The sequence below is a fragment of the Sander vitreus genome, chromosome 5 (genome assembly GCF_031162955.1).
Source record: "Sander vitreus isolate 19-12246 chromosome 5, sanVit1, whole genome shotgun sequence".
Taxonomy (NCBI): Eukaryota; Metazoa; Chordata; class Actinopteri; order Perciformes; family Percidae; genus Sander; species Sander vitreus.
The window spans coordinates 28488435-28502383 of NC_135859.1; the positions used below are offsets into that span (position 1 = coordinate 28488435).

A 13949-nucleotide genomic window follows, 5' to 3' on the forward strand; every position below is an offset into this window, starting at 1 on the left:
ATTATATATAGGCTCCCTAAAAAACAATGATAGGCATCTTAACATTAAAAATACAAATATAAATACATGTGCACCAGATAAAATCACATTACATTATTGTCTAGTATACAACAACTAAAATCACATTTCATTATAGTTTAAAAACAACATAAATAAATAAATCTTTCTCCACTAGGATTAGGCAATGGTTATGGTTATGGTTATGGTTAGGGTTAAGGTTAGGGTTAGGTACCTTGAAGTCAATGGTCATCAATGGTTTTCAACTTAAAGTGGCTGTATGTAACTTTCCGTTTGTGTGGATTCTAGCGGCCGCTTTGGACAAAAGCGGTAGTGTTTTTACCACACCTGCTGTCGCAAATGTCTTTTCTTTACGGTGCTTTATTGCCCACTGTATAGACATTTTTCACGGCAGACATGTTGACATGTCATAGTAGGAAAAGCACAGGTGTATTCAAAACCATTAATGATGGCTGCATTCCACTTAGGAGAGACCCTGGTATTGTGCATGCTGACTCACTGAAATAGCTTACTGGGACACTTGATGGAATTGATCCATCGTTAAGGTTATCAATTTCAGCTGTGCTTTTCCTACTATGAAAAGTCAAAATGTCTGCTCTAAAAAAGGTCCATTGCTTAGGTGGAGTTGCGGGGAGGTCAAATAGTCACGATGAATATTTTGTTCAGACAGAAAATCATTTATTTACAATAAGAGAACACGTTACAGACAGGGGCGATTGGCTCAGCCCCTAATGAGAATGTGACACGGATACAGTGCCATGCAACCCCCCTGCTAAATCAGTAATTTCATTAGCCGACTATCTCTGAGCTAGCTCGTGAACAACACCGTCAGCTAACGTTTTTTGACACTATTAACACTATGATGGAACTAAACCTGTCAATAAGTCACAGTAATAATGACCAATTTGACACAATGTTCTAACATTCAGCCATTTTAGTTGCTTATGTTTCAATTTGGGTTCTAATCTGCGCCATGAAATTACCAACTTCTTCTCTGGGGACTACCAACGTTAAACTTCACAACCACACTCCTGCTCTCCCTCTGACATATTAGATAGAGACTCAACCAAAGGCGGGAGTCTGGCACAACCTCCTCCGATTGGCCAAAACTACGTTTCTGTTGACCCTTCACTGGGTTACAGGTGCATAGCATTGGCAACAGCGACACAGGATATTAAACCTGTTTCAAGCCCTTTAAACCTGTAATTATTTGTCCTCTGTCAATAACAGACAAGTTCGCAAACTCTAACTTGAAGCACCAAAATTGATTTCAAAATGATTTTTTTTAAATCAAAACATATTACATATCTGAGGGCCAATTCGCGGACGTTTTTGAATCATTTACAATCCTGTAATTGTCTCCATCTGTTGAAAGCCCGACCGAGTGAGACTCCGTTCACATTCCCTTTTAGCTTTTAGTTGTTCTTCGTTTAATTTTCTTTTTTTTCTGTGATGGTCCTGCCCCAATATCAGCCACAACTACAGCAGATAACTTCTCAAATAAAATTTAAATACAATTAGGTCTATATAATCTCCTGCTACCCTTTACCTATACTTTTTCAGGATATGGCAATGATAAAATGTGAAAGATTTTTCATCTAATATTTTAAGTGCTTGTTTGTCCACTGAACAAGCCCACACATTAGTCTTGCTTTGCCAGACCTTCCACCACAGCGCTGCAGAGGAAGGTCTGGCTAGTCCACGTAGCATGCCGGGACGGAAGAAAAAAGGTGCTCTGGTTTATTGGCATTTTTTAAAACCAATCACAATCGTCTTCCGCACTGAGCCACTGCAAAATAGCCTCGGGAAGGAACTTGTTTTGGTGGAACGTGTACATTCAAAAGTTGTTTTAGTCCTGCGAGAGAAAACTCAGATTGGACAGATAGTCTAGCTAGCTGTCTGGATTTACCCTGCAGAGATCTGAGGAGCAGGTAACCATAGTCCTCATAATTTCCTCAAAGTTTAAAATTCCAACACAAACAAAGCGGAAGGAAACGGACATCGGCGAAAAGACACGAATCCGGCAGAATTTCCTGCGGCACCGAATCAATCCTGGAAGTGGATTGTCCTGGATATAGACAATTATATAACGATTCCAATGACTCCATTGCTGACGCAAATGTAAAACAGCAGTTAGTCTGACTCTTATTTAAAAGATTTTGTGTTCATCCAGTTAAATCTTAAAAATATTTCCCTTTGTGCCTGATAAATGAATAAAAAAAATGTTCAGTGCGATTCCGATCTGAGGTTTTGTCATGTAAAGAAAAAGTCAGACTGTGGGCCTCAGAGCGATAGTGGAGTTATTTCTGCTCTTGCAAAGGTCAGTCCTGTTAGTGTCGTAATAAGATCCTCATTACACCTCTGAGTCAGACATGAGTAAACAAAATGTGTGTTTTAATAAACCACAGTTTTCTGTTACTGTCACCCTCAGAGCTGCTTGTTCTTCTGCAGTCTCATCATCACTCATCTCTTCCTCATCATTTGCAGCTTATATAATTAAGAGCTTTCATAACACTTTAGCAAGTGGGAACTGCAAAGGCAATAATGAGATGAACATGACGCTGATGTGTTGGGATACAAAGTAGTCATAATTAGACTATTTTAAGTTTCTGTCAGAGAATAAAAGTTAATTAGGCTTCTCATAAGCGTTTATGAAAATAGATAATTGCTGCAAGAGTGAGGTTGTCAAAGATATATAAAAAAAAAAGTTTAAAGATTCTTGCTAATTGTTTTGCCTTTAAGGAGTAGTTTGACATTTTGGGAAATATGCTTGTTTGCTTTCTTGCATACGGTTAAATGAGAAGACCAATAGAACTATTTCAATCAATCATGGTATCCATCTTCTCATCTAACTCTCAGTAGCAAAGCGAATAAGCTTGTTTTCCAAAATGTTGAAGAAGCCTTTTAATTAAATTTGTCAATCCCTCTAAAGGCGCTGACACACCAACCCGATTATCGGCCGTCGGACAGTCTGGCGAGGTCAGTGACTCGAGTCTGTTCCGTGTGTTCCGTGCCGTCGTCAGTCGGAGGAGCTGTCGGCCTTCATTTGGGCCGATTTGACTTGTTGAATCGGCCGGTGGGCAGTCAGACTCAATGACCATGAGTGGGATGAGCGGGACGAACACCTCTCAAAATCTGACGAAAATCTTTTAAACTGACCTTTGTCGATCTGAAATGAAGACAGATTCAGAAACTGTATGGTCTATTTCTCGCTTAAAATGTTTTCAGAAACACGTTTCGGTGAACTATTTTAGTACAATATGAGATCGTATTCCAAATGAGCTGCCATTATGGTCGGTTTTGAAATTCAGGAGAAGCCAGACCCACGTGACGCCTTCGTCCAATCAGCTTTCATTTTTTTGGCGACAATACAGATTAGCGCCGCAGAATGTCGCCGTTGCTTCGGTGTGTTCCGAGGCACTTTTTTGACCAACCAACTCGGGGAGACTGATCAGTCCGACTGCCTTTTCTGCCGACGGTCGGTCGTCGGGTTGGTGTGTCAGAGCCTTAAGCAGTGTTATCTTTTCAGAAACTCTGAAAAAGAACGGTTTTCCTCATGTCACAATTTTCATTCACAACAATACTGTTGATACTTTAATAATATAATAATACTTTTTAATACTTTTTTTATTTTGACATTGTTTCACCTTGATGATTGAGATCAACTTTCACATAACTGTAAAGGAGTCATTTTCAATTGGGATTTCAATTCATCTTCATCTTGTTCCCTTACCAAATACTGCCTGAAGCATGAATGTTGTTGAGCTGTGTTGTTAACTAAAGTGAGGTCTTTCAATATTGAAGGTCGAAGTGTTTCCACAAACATCTGAAAGCATCAGCAGCAGCATCAATGCCCTTAAGAAAAATCTCTAGCAACACAAATGCAGCAAAAGGATTAATAAAAGCAAACAACAACACTACTGAAATATTTCAGCTCTGAATAGCAGATATAGGGAATACACTGTGTATGAAGTACATCACATGATTTCCACAACAAGCGGCTGAACTGTCCTTGTTCACGTTGGTAAAACTGCTAGGACATCATGGGAAGTTGTTCAGATGACTGCAATGTTATGTGAGGCCTTTTCTGTACAGTTAAGTGTCAAAGCCCAGTGGAGCTGTAGATCACTCCATGTAAACTCTTTTCATCATCTTGTGAAATTAAATGTGAGATACTTTGTGCACTTGAAAATCAACAGCTGCCCACACATACAACAGCACCCACTCCACAGCACAGTTCATCACAGCCTGCGTGGCTGTGTCAAATTCAGACAATCACAGTTATGTTTGTGTGAAACTCATGTGAAGTAATGCTTAACTGAGAAATGAATATTGACATACGTCTCCATCTTGATAGATAATAGATTATGTCAGGGTTTTTGCTTTAGTATCACTTACCGACTACTGAAGAAACACAGAGTACTGTTGTTCACATGTAATTAGGGCCCGAGCAACGACAGCGTCGGTCGGCGAAGGCCTTATTGGTCTTCAAATGTTTCATACTCTTCTTTGAGGTGCTTGGGCTACTCAAAAACGAAATTGGTACGCATGTCAGACCTGGAGAACGTTGCGATCTGATATGGGTCTGGGCCTTGGCAGTGGCAAATTGGCCCGATAGCGCCCCCTACCAGTTTTCAAAGTTAAAGCCCCCTTCTTTAACTTTCACGTAGAGGCATGCAATTTGGGAGGCATATGTAGCATATTCAGACATACAAAAAAGTCTGTAGGACCCACCCCCTAAACCCAACAGGAAGTCAGCCATTTTTAATTGAAAATCAATGTTTTGGATGATTTTTTCAGGGGTTGTACTGTAACAAACTCCTCCTACAGATTCAACCCGACTGACTTCAGAATTGGTCAGCGCAAACTAAAGACCTTTGCAAAGCAAAATTGAGAAGCTTTTCATTTTTTATCATACGGTGTGGGCGCGGCAAGGCGGAAAATTTCTATGTTCCCTCGTCAAACAGGAACTGGTTTGTAACTAGCCTCTACGTTGTCTAATCTGCCCCAAACTACTCAGGCATAATAAGGGTCCTGGCCTGAAGACAAGTACATATCAATATTGAATTATAATTATAGCGCTCCCCTACTGGCAACAGGAACTTACAGTCGTTACACTTTGACGACTGTACAATTTTTTGTCTAAGAGAAAGTTGTGATAACTTGAACGTACATTGTCCGACCTGCCCCAAACCTTACATATATGATAACAGTCCAGGCCTGAAGACATCTGCATGGGTTTCAGGCTACAAAATTTTAAAGAAGTAGCCCCTGTAGTGTGTTTCACGTAGATGTAAGACATTTGGTAGGTATCGTGACCAGACTTGCAAAAAGCGTATGAAATAGTGTAGCCAATCAAAGTTGGAATCTTGGATTAATTAAATGTCAATTATAAGTGTTCTCCAACTTCAGTGAAGGGTTGGAAGTAGCTAATACAGATTACAATCTGAAGGAGATGAAAAATGTCTTTATATCTTGAGCCATCTCAGTGGAATACTGTAAACACGTGGGGAAAAAAAGATTAGGTTAAAAAAATCCAAACCCTGATCTTGTGTCATGTATGCTACATTTATTTGATTTTATATCCACCTTATGTGTATTTTCTTTGCAGCCTGAAAAACTAATGCCACATGAATTTTAAACATGCTCTTTTTTAGAAAATTGCTGTAACCCACAATATTAACACTACAAACACCACTTAATGTTTTATACCATTTCTGCAAATGTTTTCATCTTTGTACCGTGTGATGGATTTATGGTGCGGATCGGGTTGGCAGAAGACATATTTGAAAGACTGTTATATGCTGTATGCCGCAATGTTAAAAGTACTTATTAATAATTTAGAAAAATATGTTATTGTGAATGTCGGTGCCTCCCTCTGCTGGCAGGCTGTGAACCTGCAGGACAAATCATGTGATGAGATTTATGTTTGGTCAGGAGACCAAAATGTAAATCAAGTTATGACTTACTCAGTCAAACTATGTAGAGGCTACTTTACTAAACTCCACAAAAGAAATGTAAATACACACATAACTGACCTTCCAGCAATACTGTAAAATTCAGAAAACCACTTGGTGCAACTTCTCTTGCGAAATAGCTTCCTAAAATATCTCAAATGTAAATATGTATTTAAAAAACAAACAAAAAAATATTGAAGGTGTTTATGTATTTTTGGACAGTTGTAGCACCTTACATAAGACTTATATTGATAACTGCAAAAAATAATTTCAAGTAGTCATTTCAAACCAAGCCAAGAATAACATACAGTGGGTAGTCATTCAAAGATAAAACACATAATTTCCCTAAACACAGCGTTTAAAAACTCTGAATTCTTTACTTGAAAAACATAATGGACTTAGGGTTGAACATTTCAGTTTGCGCATACATTTAAACTGTGAGTACTTTTTTAAAGCACTGATATTGTTCAGATGTGCTAAATTTTCATGCCAGATCTTTAATCCATCTTCTCCATACATTAGGGTACCAACTATATAGTAGTGATATGTATTTGACATACAGCGCCACTGTGAGGCAGAAACTGCAGGATCAGTGTTGCCTGATCCCTGCAGCTGAGGATCACACTTAAAAGTTGAACACATATGAAGTGCTATAAACACAAAACAGTGTAGCAGAAGGTCGCAATAACTTGTTTTCAATGACTTTTCATTTTGATGTAAAAAACCCAACTTTTAATACATCACTATCCATGTGCAGTTCATAATATTACAGCAAGTCAAAAAGGGGGAAAAGAAGCACCATCTTACATTTAGCAGTTACTTAATTTTCTGCCTGAAAAAAAAAAAAAAAGACTTGTATTATAGTAAATATTGTAACTTCAAGAAAATAACCACAACACAAGTTTTATATATAAAAAACGGTTTTAACAACTTCTTTTTTCAGTATAAAACATTACATAGTCCCAGGCCAATCAAACAAATTCACTGTCACCATTTGAAATAATGATCTCCCCAGTCAAACGTTCTACAATAACATACAAAGGGTTTTGTCGTTAAGGGGTTTTCTGTACTTTTTTCCTAGTTATGGGGAAATATTACAACACAAATTCTAACAATCACTCTTCGTTTGCTATAATATTAATAGTAAAAAAGAACAAATGTGAACTCCTGGTCCATTCAAAGCCCAAGCCCCGAAATTTCTGGTTAACATGACATCTATGCAGTCTTCTGCTGGCCCTTCTTCCCAATGAGGGATTTGTGGATGTGGGGAATGACACCTGAAAACAAAACAATGGTGAGATTAAATGTGTCATGCAAAGTTGGACATAAACATAATTAATACATTTCTAGAGAATCATAGCTTAGATTTAGAACACACAGATACTAGGAAGCAAGTATGATGCATATACATCAAGACTTTTGATGGAACGTGGAAAAAATAAACATAATTGACATCTTTGTGAAGCTTTCCGCTTACCTCCTCCAGCAATTGTTGCCTTGATAAGGGAGTCCAACTCCTCGTCACCACGGATGGCCAGCTGCAAGTGACGGGGAGTGATACGCTTCACCTTCAAGTCTTTGGAGGCATTGCCCGCCAACTCTAGTACCTGAGAACAAACATAAACAGACACTAAGGCAAAAAGCACCATTTCACACAGAAACACTGCACGATGTTGTAAGTGCCACTGTTAATCGCAAACATGCACACAAAGAGAAAGGCTTACTTCAGCGGTGAGGTACTCGAGGATAGCTGCACTGTACACAGCTGCTGTGGCTCCTACGCGACCGTGGCTGGTTGTGCGAGTCTTCAAGTGCCTGTGGATACGACCCACTGGGAACTGTCAGGAAACAGATATGAAACGGTGGTTTGAGAAAAACTCTCTCTGATCAAGGTGGGTGCCGCAAAACATATGCAGTTAGCTAAGCCACAAACAGACATACAAAGATTGAAAGAGATTACCTGCAGCCCAGCCCTCTGGGAGCGAGACACTGCTTTTGCCTTGGCTTTGCCACTGTCTTTTCCTGCCTTGCCACCAGCCTGTAAGGGTGATTTCAGGACATTTTTTTTTAAACAGGAAACAATAAAGGGCATGACATCAGAGTAAAAAGTAAGAGAAGCAAAACTGGGGCAGAAATGTGTGAGGCTGTAGGGTATAGATCATATTTTCAATTTGTTGGCAAGGGAGTTTACAAAAACAAATATAAGCGCATGAAGTGGTTAACGTTAAAGCAGAAAAAGAAAACTCAACAAATGAGAAAGTCAACACTAAACGCACCGTATTAGCGCTACAATGTGTAACGCTAACGTTAATAACGTTTCGCTCTAAAGCTGCCAGTGAAGATGCCCGGTTAAACGGTTACCGCCTTCCCGCCTTTGACAAGTAAAACACAACAAATCAGCGCGGGTGACGATAACGATTATCGGAATTTAAATGCACAACACCTAGAAATAAACCGATTGAGTTGGAAAAAAAATAGAGAAATTCTTACAAAAACATGGGAAGCTGTCAGCAGGATGCTACAGGGACCCCGCGACAAACACAGCTTTTAGATCTTAAGTTGTCCTTATTTTTTTTTTTAAAATAGCTACCTCACAGTCTTCTAACGTTATGCGCATAGATATCACACAGTAGTTTTACGGTATTCTCCTTATTTTTGAAAGACTTACGGGTTAACTAATGGTCAGCTAATAAAACAGCTAGCTAGCTAGCTAGCGTTAAACTTAGCTTGCTAATGGCTGCTAACGTTAATCCACCTTTCAGAGAGGAAGCACTTTGCGTTGAATCCAAGTTTACACTTTTAATTAACCGCTACACTTCTGCAAAATAGGAACTACCTCATACACCGCGTAGTAATGCCACCTTTAACGTAAAAACAACAAAACTCGACTTTTCACGCTGACGTGAATGCTAACGTGTTAGCTGACAGTTAGCTCTTTATCAAGCTTTTTTAACCACACACGTTCTGGTCGAATTTCCTCAGTTCAAATTAAAAACAGCACTTTCTACAGTTGCACATTAATTGTAATACAAATGTACCGACATCCCCGGTAAAGCATTTAGCACTTGCCGAAGCGCACATACCATTTTTCCGTCTCGTTATTTGATTGTAGAACTGAGCAGATAGCAACCAATTTTGGCTCCCGAAAGCAAAGAAACAATAAACCCTTTCGCAAATCGTTTGCATGCGACCCCTCGTGGAAGTCTACACAGCCAATCAGATTGTGTTTTGTTACTTCGAATCTCTGTTTCGACCAATCGCCAAAAGGCTTGCAGAACAATAACCCATCCCCCACCCTACGATCATCGTGCCTGCCTTTGCGCACGAAACCAACAAGTAGGCGGGACGCAACGTTTTTACTTCTTAGGATGGCGAAGTCACGACTCACTCTACTCTCACTCTGATTGGCTAGTAGTCCCTGTCCGCTCTGGGTGGGTTGGTTAGTTGTAGGCAAGAGGAGTGGGATTGGGTAAATTTAGGGTAAAAATGTCAGGTTAAGCCATTAAGATGCGGAGTAGGGCGGGAATTGCCTTCGCCATCCTGGGAAAAAAGATCTTGCAGGCGGGACAGTGAAGTGCCCTCCTTCCAGAGAAGCATCCGTCCCAAAAATGTACTAAATACATAATCAGGGGACCGTATTTGGATTTAACTCTTGACTTTCAGCACAAGGACACTCATAACTTCTTCAAATACTAATAGTTTTGCACTAATCGCATTAGAACTGGTTATGCAAACAGTAAACTCACCAACGGACACATTTTCCGTCGTAGATGTTCATTAAACATTGTTTTAAATACTGACGTGGAGAGCGGTTATGGACTAAATACAATATATACTTGAATGTCATCCAGAAGGCGGATGTGTTTTAATAGACAGGCAAGATACTTGTCCAATAAAAACGCAAGCCCTCTATCTCCTGTTGTAATTGGCAACAACAGCTGCCAATCAGAGCCCAGTAACCAGCGTCCGGTTTCCTCAGCGAGCTCGGCAAGCAAGGGGCGGTGGGGGGTCAAAGATACGCAGAGAAACGGGCTGCTGGTGGCGAAGATGGCGGATGGGGACAGTGGCAGTGAGCGCGGTGGTGGAGGCAGCAGCAGCGGCGGAGGGGGAGGAGGAGGAGGCGGTAGCGGATTTCAGCAATACCAGCGGGAAGTGGAGACCCAGGAGCTGGCCTCGAAGCGGCTGGACATTCAGAACAAACGCTTCTACCTTGATGTAAAGCAGAACGCCAAAGGTCGGTTCATCAAAATCGCCGAGGTTGGCGCTGGGGGCTCGAAAAGTCGGCTGACCCTCTCTATGTCAGTTGCGGCAGAGTTCCGCGACTACCTGGGGGATTTCATAGAGCACTACGCCCAGCTAGGGCCTAGCACCCCGGAGCAGATCGCTCAATCATCCGGTGGGGATGACAGCGGGCCTAGACGGGCCCTAAAGAGCGAGTTCTTGGTGCGTGAGAACCGAAAATACTACCTCGACCTGAAGGAGAACCAGCGGGGTCGGTTTCTCCGGATACGGCAGACCGTCAACCGAGGCCCCGGTTTCGGAGTTGGAGTGGGTGGCATCCCCGGGGCTGGCCTGCAGGCCGGACAAACCATTGCACTACCGGCTCAAGGCTTAATAGAGTTCCGTGACGCTTTGGCCAAGTTGATAGACGACTACGGGGGAGATGAGGAGGAGCTGGCCGGCGGTGGAGGGGCCGGGGGCTACAGCGAGCTTCCGGAGGGCACCTCGATCATGGTGGACTCCAAGCGGTTCTTCTTTGACGTTGGGTCCAACAAGTACGGAGTTTTCTTACGGGTGAGCGAAGTGAAGCCCAGTTACAGAAACTCTATAACAATCCCCTTCAAGGCGTGGAGCAAGTTCGGGGGAGCGTTCAGCCGCTACGCCGAGGAAATGAAAGAGATCCAGGAGCGGCACCGGGATAAGATGTACGAGAGGAGAGCCGGAGAGGAGTCGGAGGGCGACGACGTGGACGACGATTGATGGAGAGGTGGTTACATGTGATGAAGCTGACAACATGATGCAAAGCCTGGCGTTAAACAAAGAGAGATGAACGACTATTCTGTGCATGACGAATCGAACTTTAAAATGCTAAAACAACGGAGTAAAATTACAAATATGTATATTTGACTGATAAATCACTGTCTACATAAGGAATCGTGTCCTAAAGTTTAGGTCGATGTTATAGCTAAATGAGTGCGAACTGCATAGTCAGCTCCTGTATGAGATTCCCCATTGATAGAAAAAAAAATATATATATATATATATATGTGTGTATATATATGTGTGTGTGTGTATGTATATATATATATATATATATATATATATATATATATATATATATATATATATATATTCTTTCTATTTGATAACCTCCCATGTAGCCCAACTAATTAAGTTTGACAGTGCTCAAGATACACCAATAGGTTACCAGACCCACTTCCTGCTTGATATCCCTGCAGAGCTCACCTGGTGCTGACTTGTAGTCTGTGTGATGATAATAAGGATAAGTGTGAAACGTGTGACATATTCATACCAACAGGTGCAGAGTGGGAGTGAGACTGAGCGCCTGCATCACTCACCATGGCTGTGTGTGTTTTTGTCTATAATGACCTGTAACGAACGGCTTGCCCACAGACCCACACCAAGAGTCACTGTCTCAGCTATAGGGGGCATCCTTGGCATCTCAGGACATCCACTCAGCCCAGCGAGGTCCCATAAGGTGATCTTTCCAAGCACATGACTCCTTTGGATTCTCCAGACAATCCAAACGAGTCCAAATGACCTCTTCCCTCCCTCTCTCCTTCCTGGGCATCCCTTAGGTGCTAACCACCTGCTCCGATAGCTGAAACGTGGTGAGGCCTCCTCACACGTGGCTTGTTTTGTCTCAGGGCTGGCTGGTCCAATCTGTATTTTTGGGTATATCAGCATTACCTGTGCCTGTGCATCATCTTTTTAGAGGTTCTGGGTGCAGATCTGGTCAGCCAGTAGCTGCAGTTGAGATGTCTTTGGCAACTGATGACGTCTCATATGATGCAGTAATGACCCTTGTTACCTTTTTGTCAGAGGGGACGGGGCGAGCTCAGGCCTCTAGCACTGGTCACGATTTTTCGAGTTAAAGTTAATATTGCAGAATTTAAGCTATGGTCTTAAGGGAATTGACCTTGTTGGCTTATTTAGGGTGCATACGATGAAAAAAGAAAAAAATATATACTAGAAGAGATTTACTTACTAAAAAGATCAAGTATAGATAGAACTTATTTTTCAAAATAGATATATTGAAACTTGTCTTCGAAATATGAGACATTTATTAGATAATGCTGCCTAAAGTGGCTTATTTAAAACACTAAACTTGGATGCAACTGTCCAAGATGATATTTCATACCTGCTTTTTTTCCTAACATTTCTGTTATTCCTTAGAGGAAATTAAGAAGATTACAACAAATTGATAACAAAGTATGTTATAGCAATTTCTAGAAACAACTTCATTGAAGAAGTTTGTCAGCAAACACTAAGCACTCCAGTTCACTTTACATAGCATCAAGTTGTCCCCTCGTTTCAGTCCACCCGTTACCATTTTTGTCACAAATTGGCTTTCCATCAGTTGCCATACGACGCACACAAACACAATCTGCAATCATCAACATTTTGTCTTTAGTGCTCCTTTTTAAAAAATATGAATTTTTGCATGCTTGCTCTTACGCGGAGCTGCCTTGTGTTCTTTTGTTTTGCATATTCTGATTGCTGTATGATGGTATTTATCCATTTTTGAGAGCGGTTTCAAGTTTTATTTCTTGCAATGGAAAAGGTTTAAAAGTTTACTTCTCAGCCTAATAAAAAGCCACAAAGTTCCCGTGCTTTGAGGAATGTCACATTCAATGTCCCATTTCCTTTGGTGTGTAAACCTCTCGTTGAATTTTACTTTACCCATTTACACAGCAGAAAAATGACATATAAAAAAATAAACACATAGGAGCAATAGTTTTATTTTATTTTCTATTGATATAAATATACTATATATAATATTACACATGAGATTGAACTACATCCTTCTTCCTGTACTATGTTTCGTGAAATGGCAGCTGTTTCATTCATGTGTGTTCTGCTGTAATATACCAAGTTCCTTTCAACAAGAAATAAAAAAGGATTTTGCTCAGGAGCGGTGTGTTTTTTTTGTCCTCCCCACTTCAGGGAGGAGCCCACTATCTTTAGATGATCAGTGCAACAAAGTTGTGATTTTTTTCTTGATATTTTTAAGGTAAAAGTTATTGATTAACCAGCTGGTTGCAATTATTTGATAAATAATGTCCCGAAAATAGTGGAAAATACTCATCACAACGGACAAGGAGACATGTTTAAATTGCTTGATTTGTCTTACCAACAGTCAAAAACAAAATATATTCAATTTACAATCATAGCACAGTCAGTAAACCTTTTTTTTGTATAAAGGTAGCAGCGTAAAAAGTAGGCTACAATATTGCACTTTGAAATGTAATTGAGTAGCAGTATAAAGCAACAGCACCAGTACTAGCACCTCCTACTTAAGTACAGCATCTAAGTAAATGTAATTAGTTACTTTCTACTGCTGGCAAGTAAACATTGGAAGTAGTTTGATTTAAAAAAAAACACCCTTGGGTCAACTTTCAGTATTAGCTTTTTCCAGAGCTTTCAACCACATGAGTTAAGATTTTCTTAATAAAACGACTATGTACAACATCAAGAGTTAACTTTCATGCTCAACTGTTAATAAGATCATGTTTCTTTTCATTTCAGACTTGGACATCTTTTATTTTCTCTACACAAGCTCAATGTTTTCAGGGCTTTTCACAACACTGAGGGTTAAAAGAGGAAGAATGACAGACACCTGTATTTCCAGTGTGCCACTGAAAACAAAGACATTTACGTAAGACAGCATGTAAATCCTAACATTCATCTTATTCAAGTAAAAGATAACAGCTGGCGATATTACAGATAAGA

General features: G+C 40.4%; 2 protein-coding genes across 2 annotated transcripts; one reads left to right on the top strand and one right to left on the bottom strand.

Annotated features, from left to right (window-relative positions):
- Positions 1 to 6877: 6877 nt before the first annotated feature.
- h2az2a (H2A.Z variant histone 2a) lies at positions 6878 to 9168 on the bottom strand. Its single transcript, XM_078251382.1, has 5 exons — positions 9059 to 9168; positions 7936 to 8013; positions 7700 to 7813; positions 7453 to 7582; positions 6878 to 7252 (listed from the first exon to the last, which is right to left on the bottom strand). The coding sequence occupies exons 1-5, from the start codon at positions 9059 to 9061 to the stop codon at positions 7191 to 7193; spliced, it is 387 nt and encodes a 128-aa protein (XP_078107508.1). The 5' UTR covers positions 9062 to 9168; the 3' UTR covers positions 6878 to 7190.
- Positions 9169 to 9936: 768 nt separating this feature from the next.
- On the top strand, positions 9937 to 12812 carry LOC144518590 (transcriptional regulator protein Pur-beta-like). Its single transcript, XM_078251381.1, has 2 exons — positions 9937 to 10962; positions 11515 to 12812. Exon 1 carries the CDS (start codon positions 10023 to 10025, stop codon positions 10953 to 10955), a length of 933 nt encoding a protein of 310 aa, XP_078107507.1. The 5' UTR covers positions 9937 to 10022; the 3' UTR covers positions 10956 to 10962; positions 11515 to 12812.
- Positions 12813 to 13949: the final 1137 nt, after the last annotated feature.

Excerpts from the sequence above, each read along its gene's own strand:
- h2az2a (XM_078251382.1), bottom strand. Across the intron at positions 7,583-7,699 it reads TCGAGTACCTCACCGCTGAA|GTACTAGAGTTGGCGGGCAA; the intron begins GTAAGCCTTTCT and ends GTTTGTTCTCAG. Across the intron at positions 7,253-7,452 it reads GGCAACAATTGCTGGAGGAG|GTGTCATTCCCCACATCCAC; the intron begins GTAAGCGGAAAG and ends TTTTGTTTTCAG.
- LOC144518590 (XM_078251381.1), top strand. The coding sequence starts at position 10,023 with ATGGCGGATGGGGACAGTGGCAGTGAGCGCGGTGGTGGAGGCAGCAGC.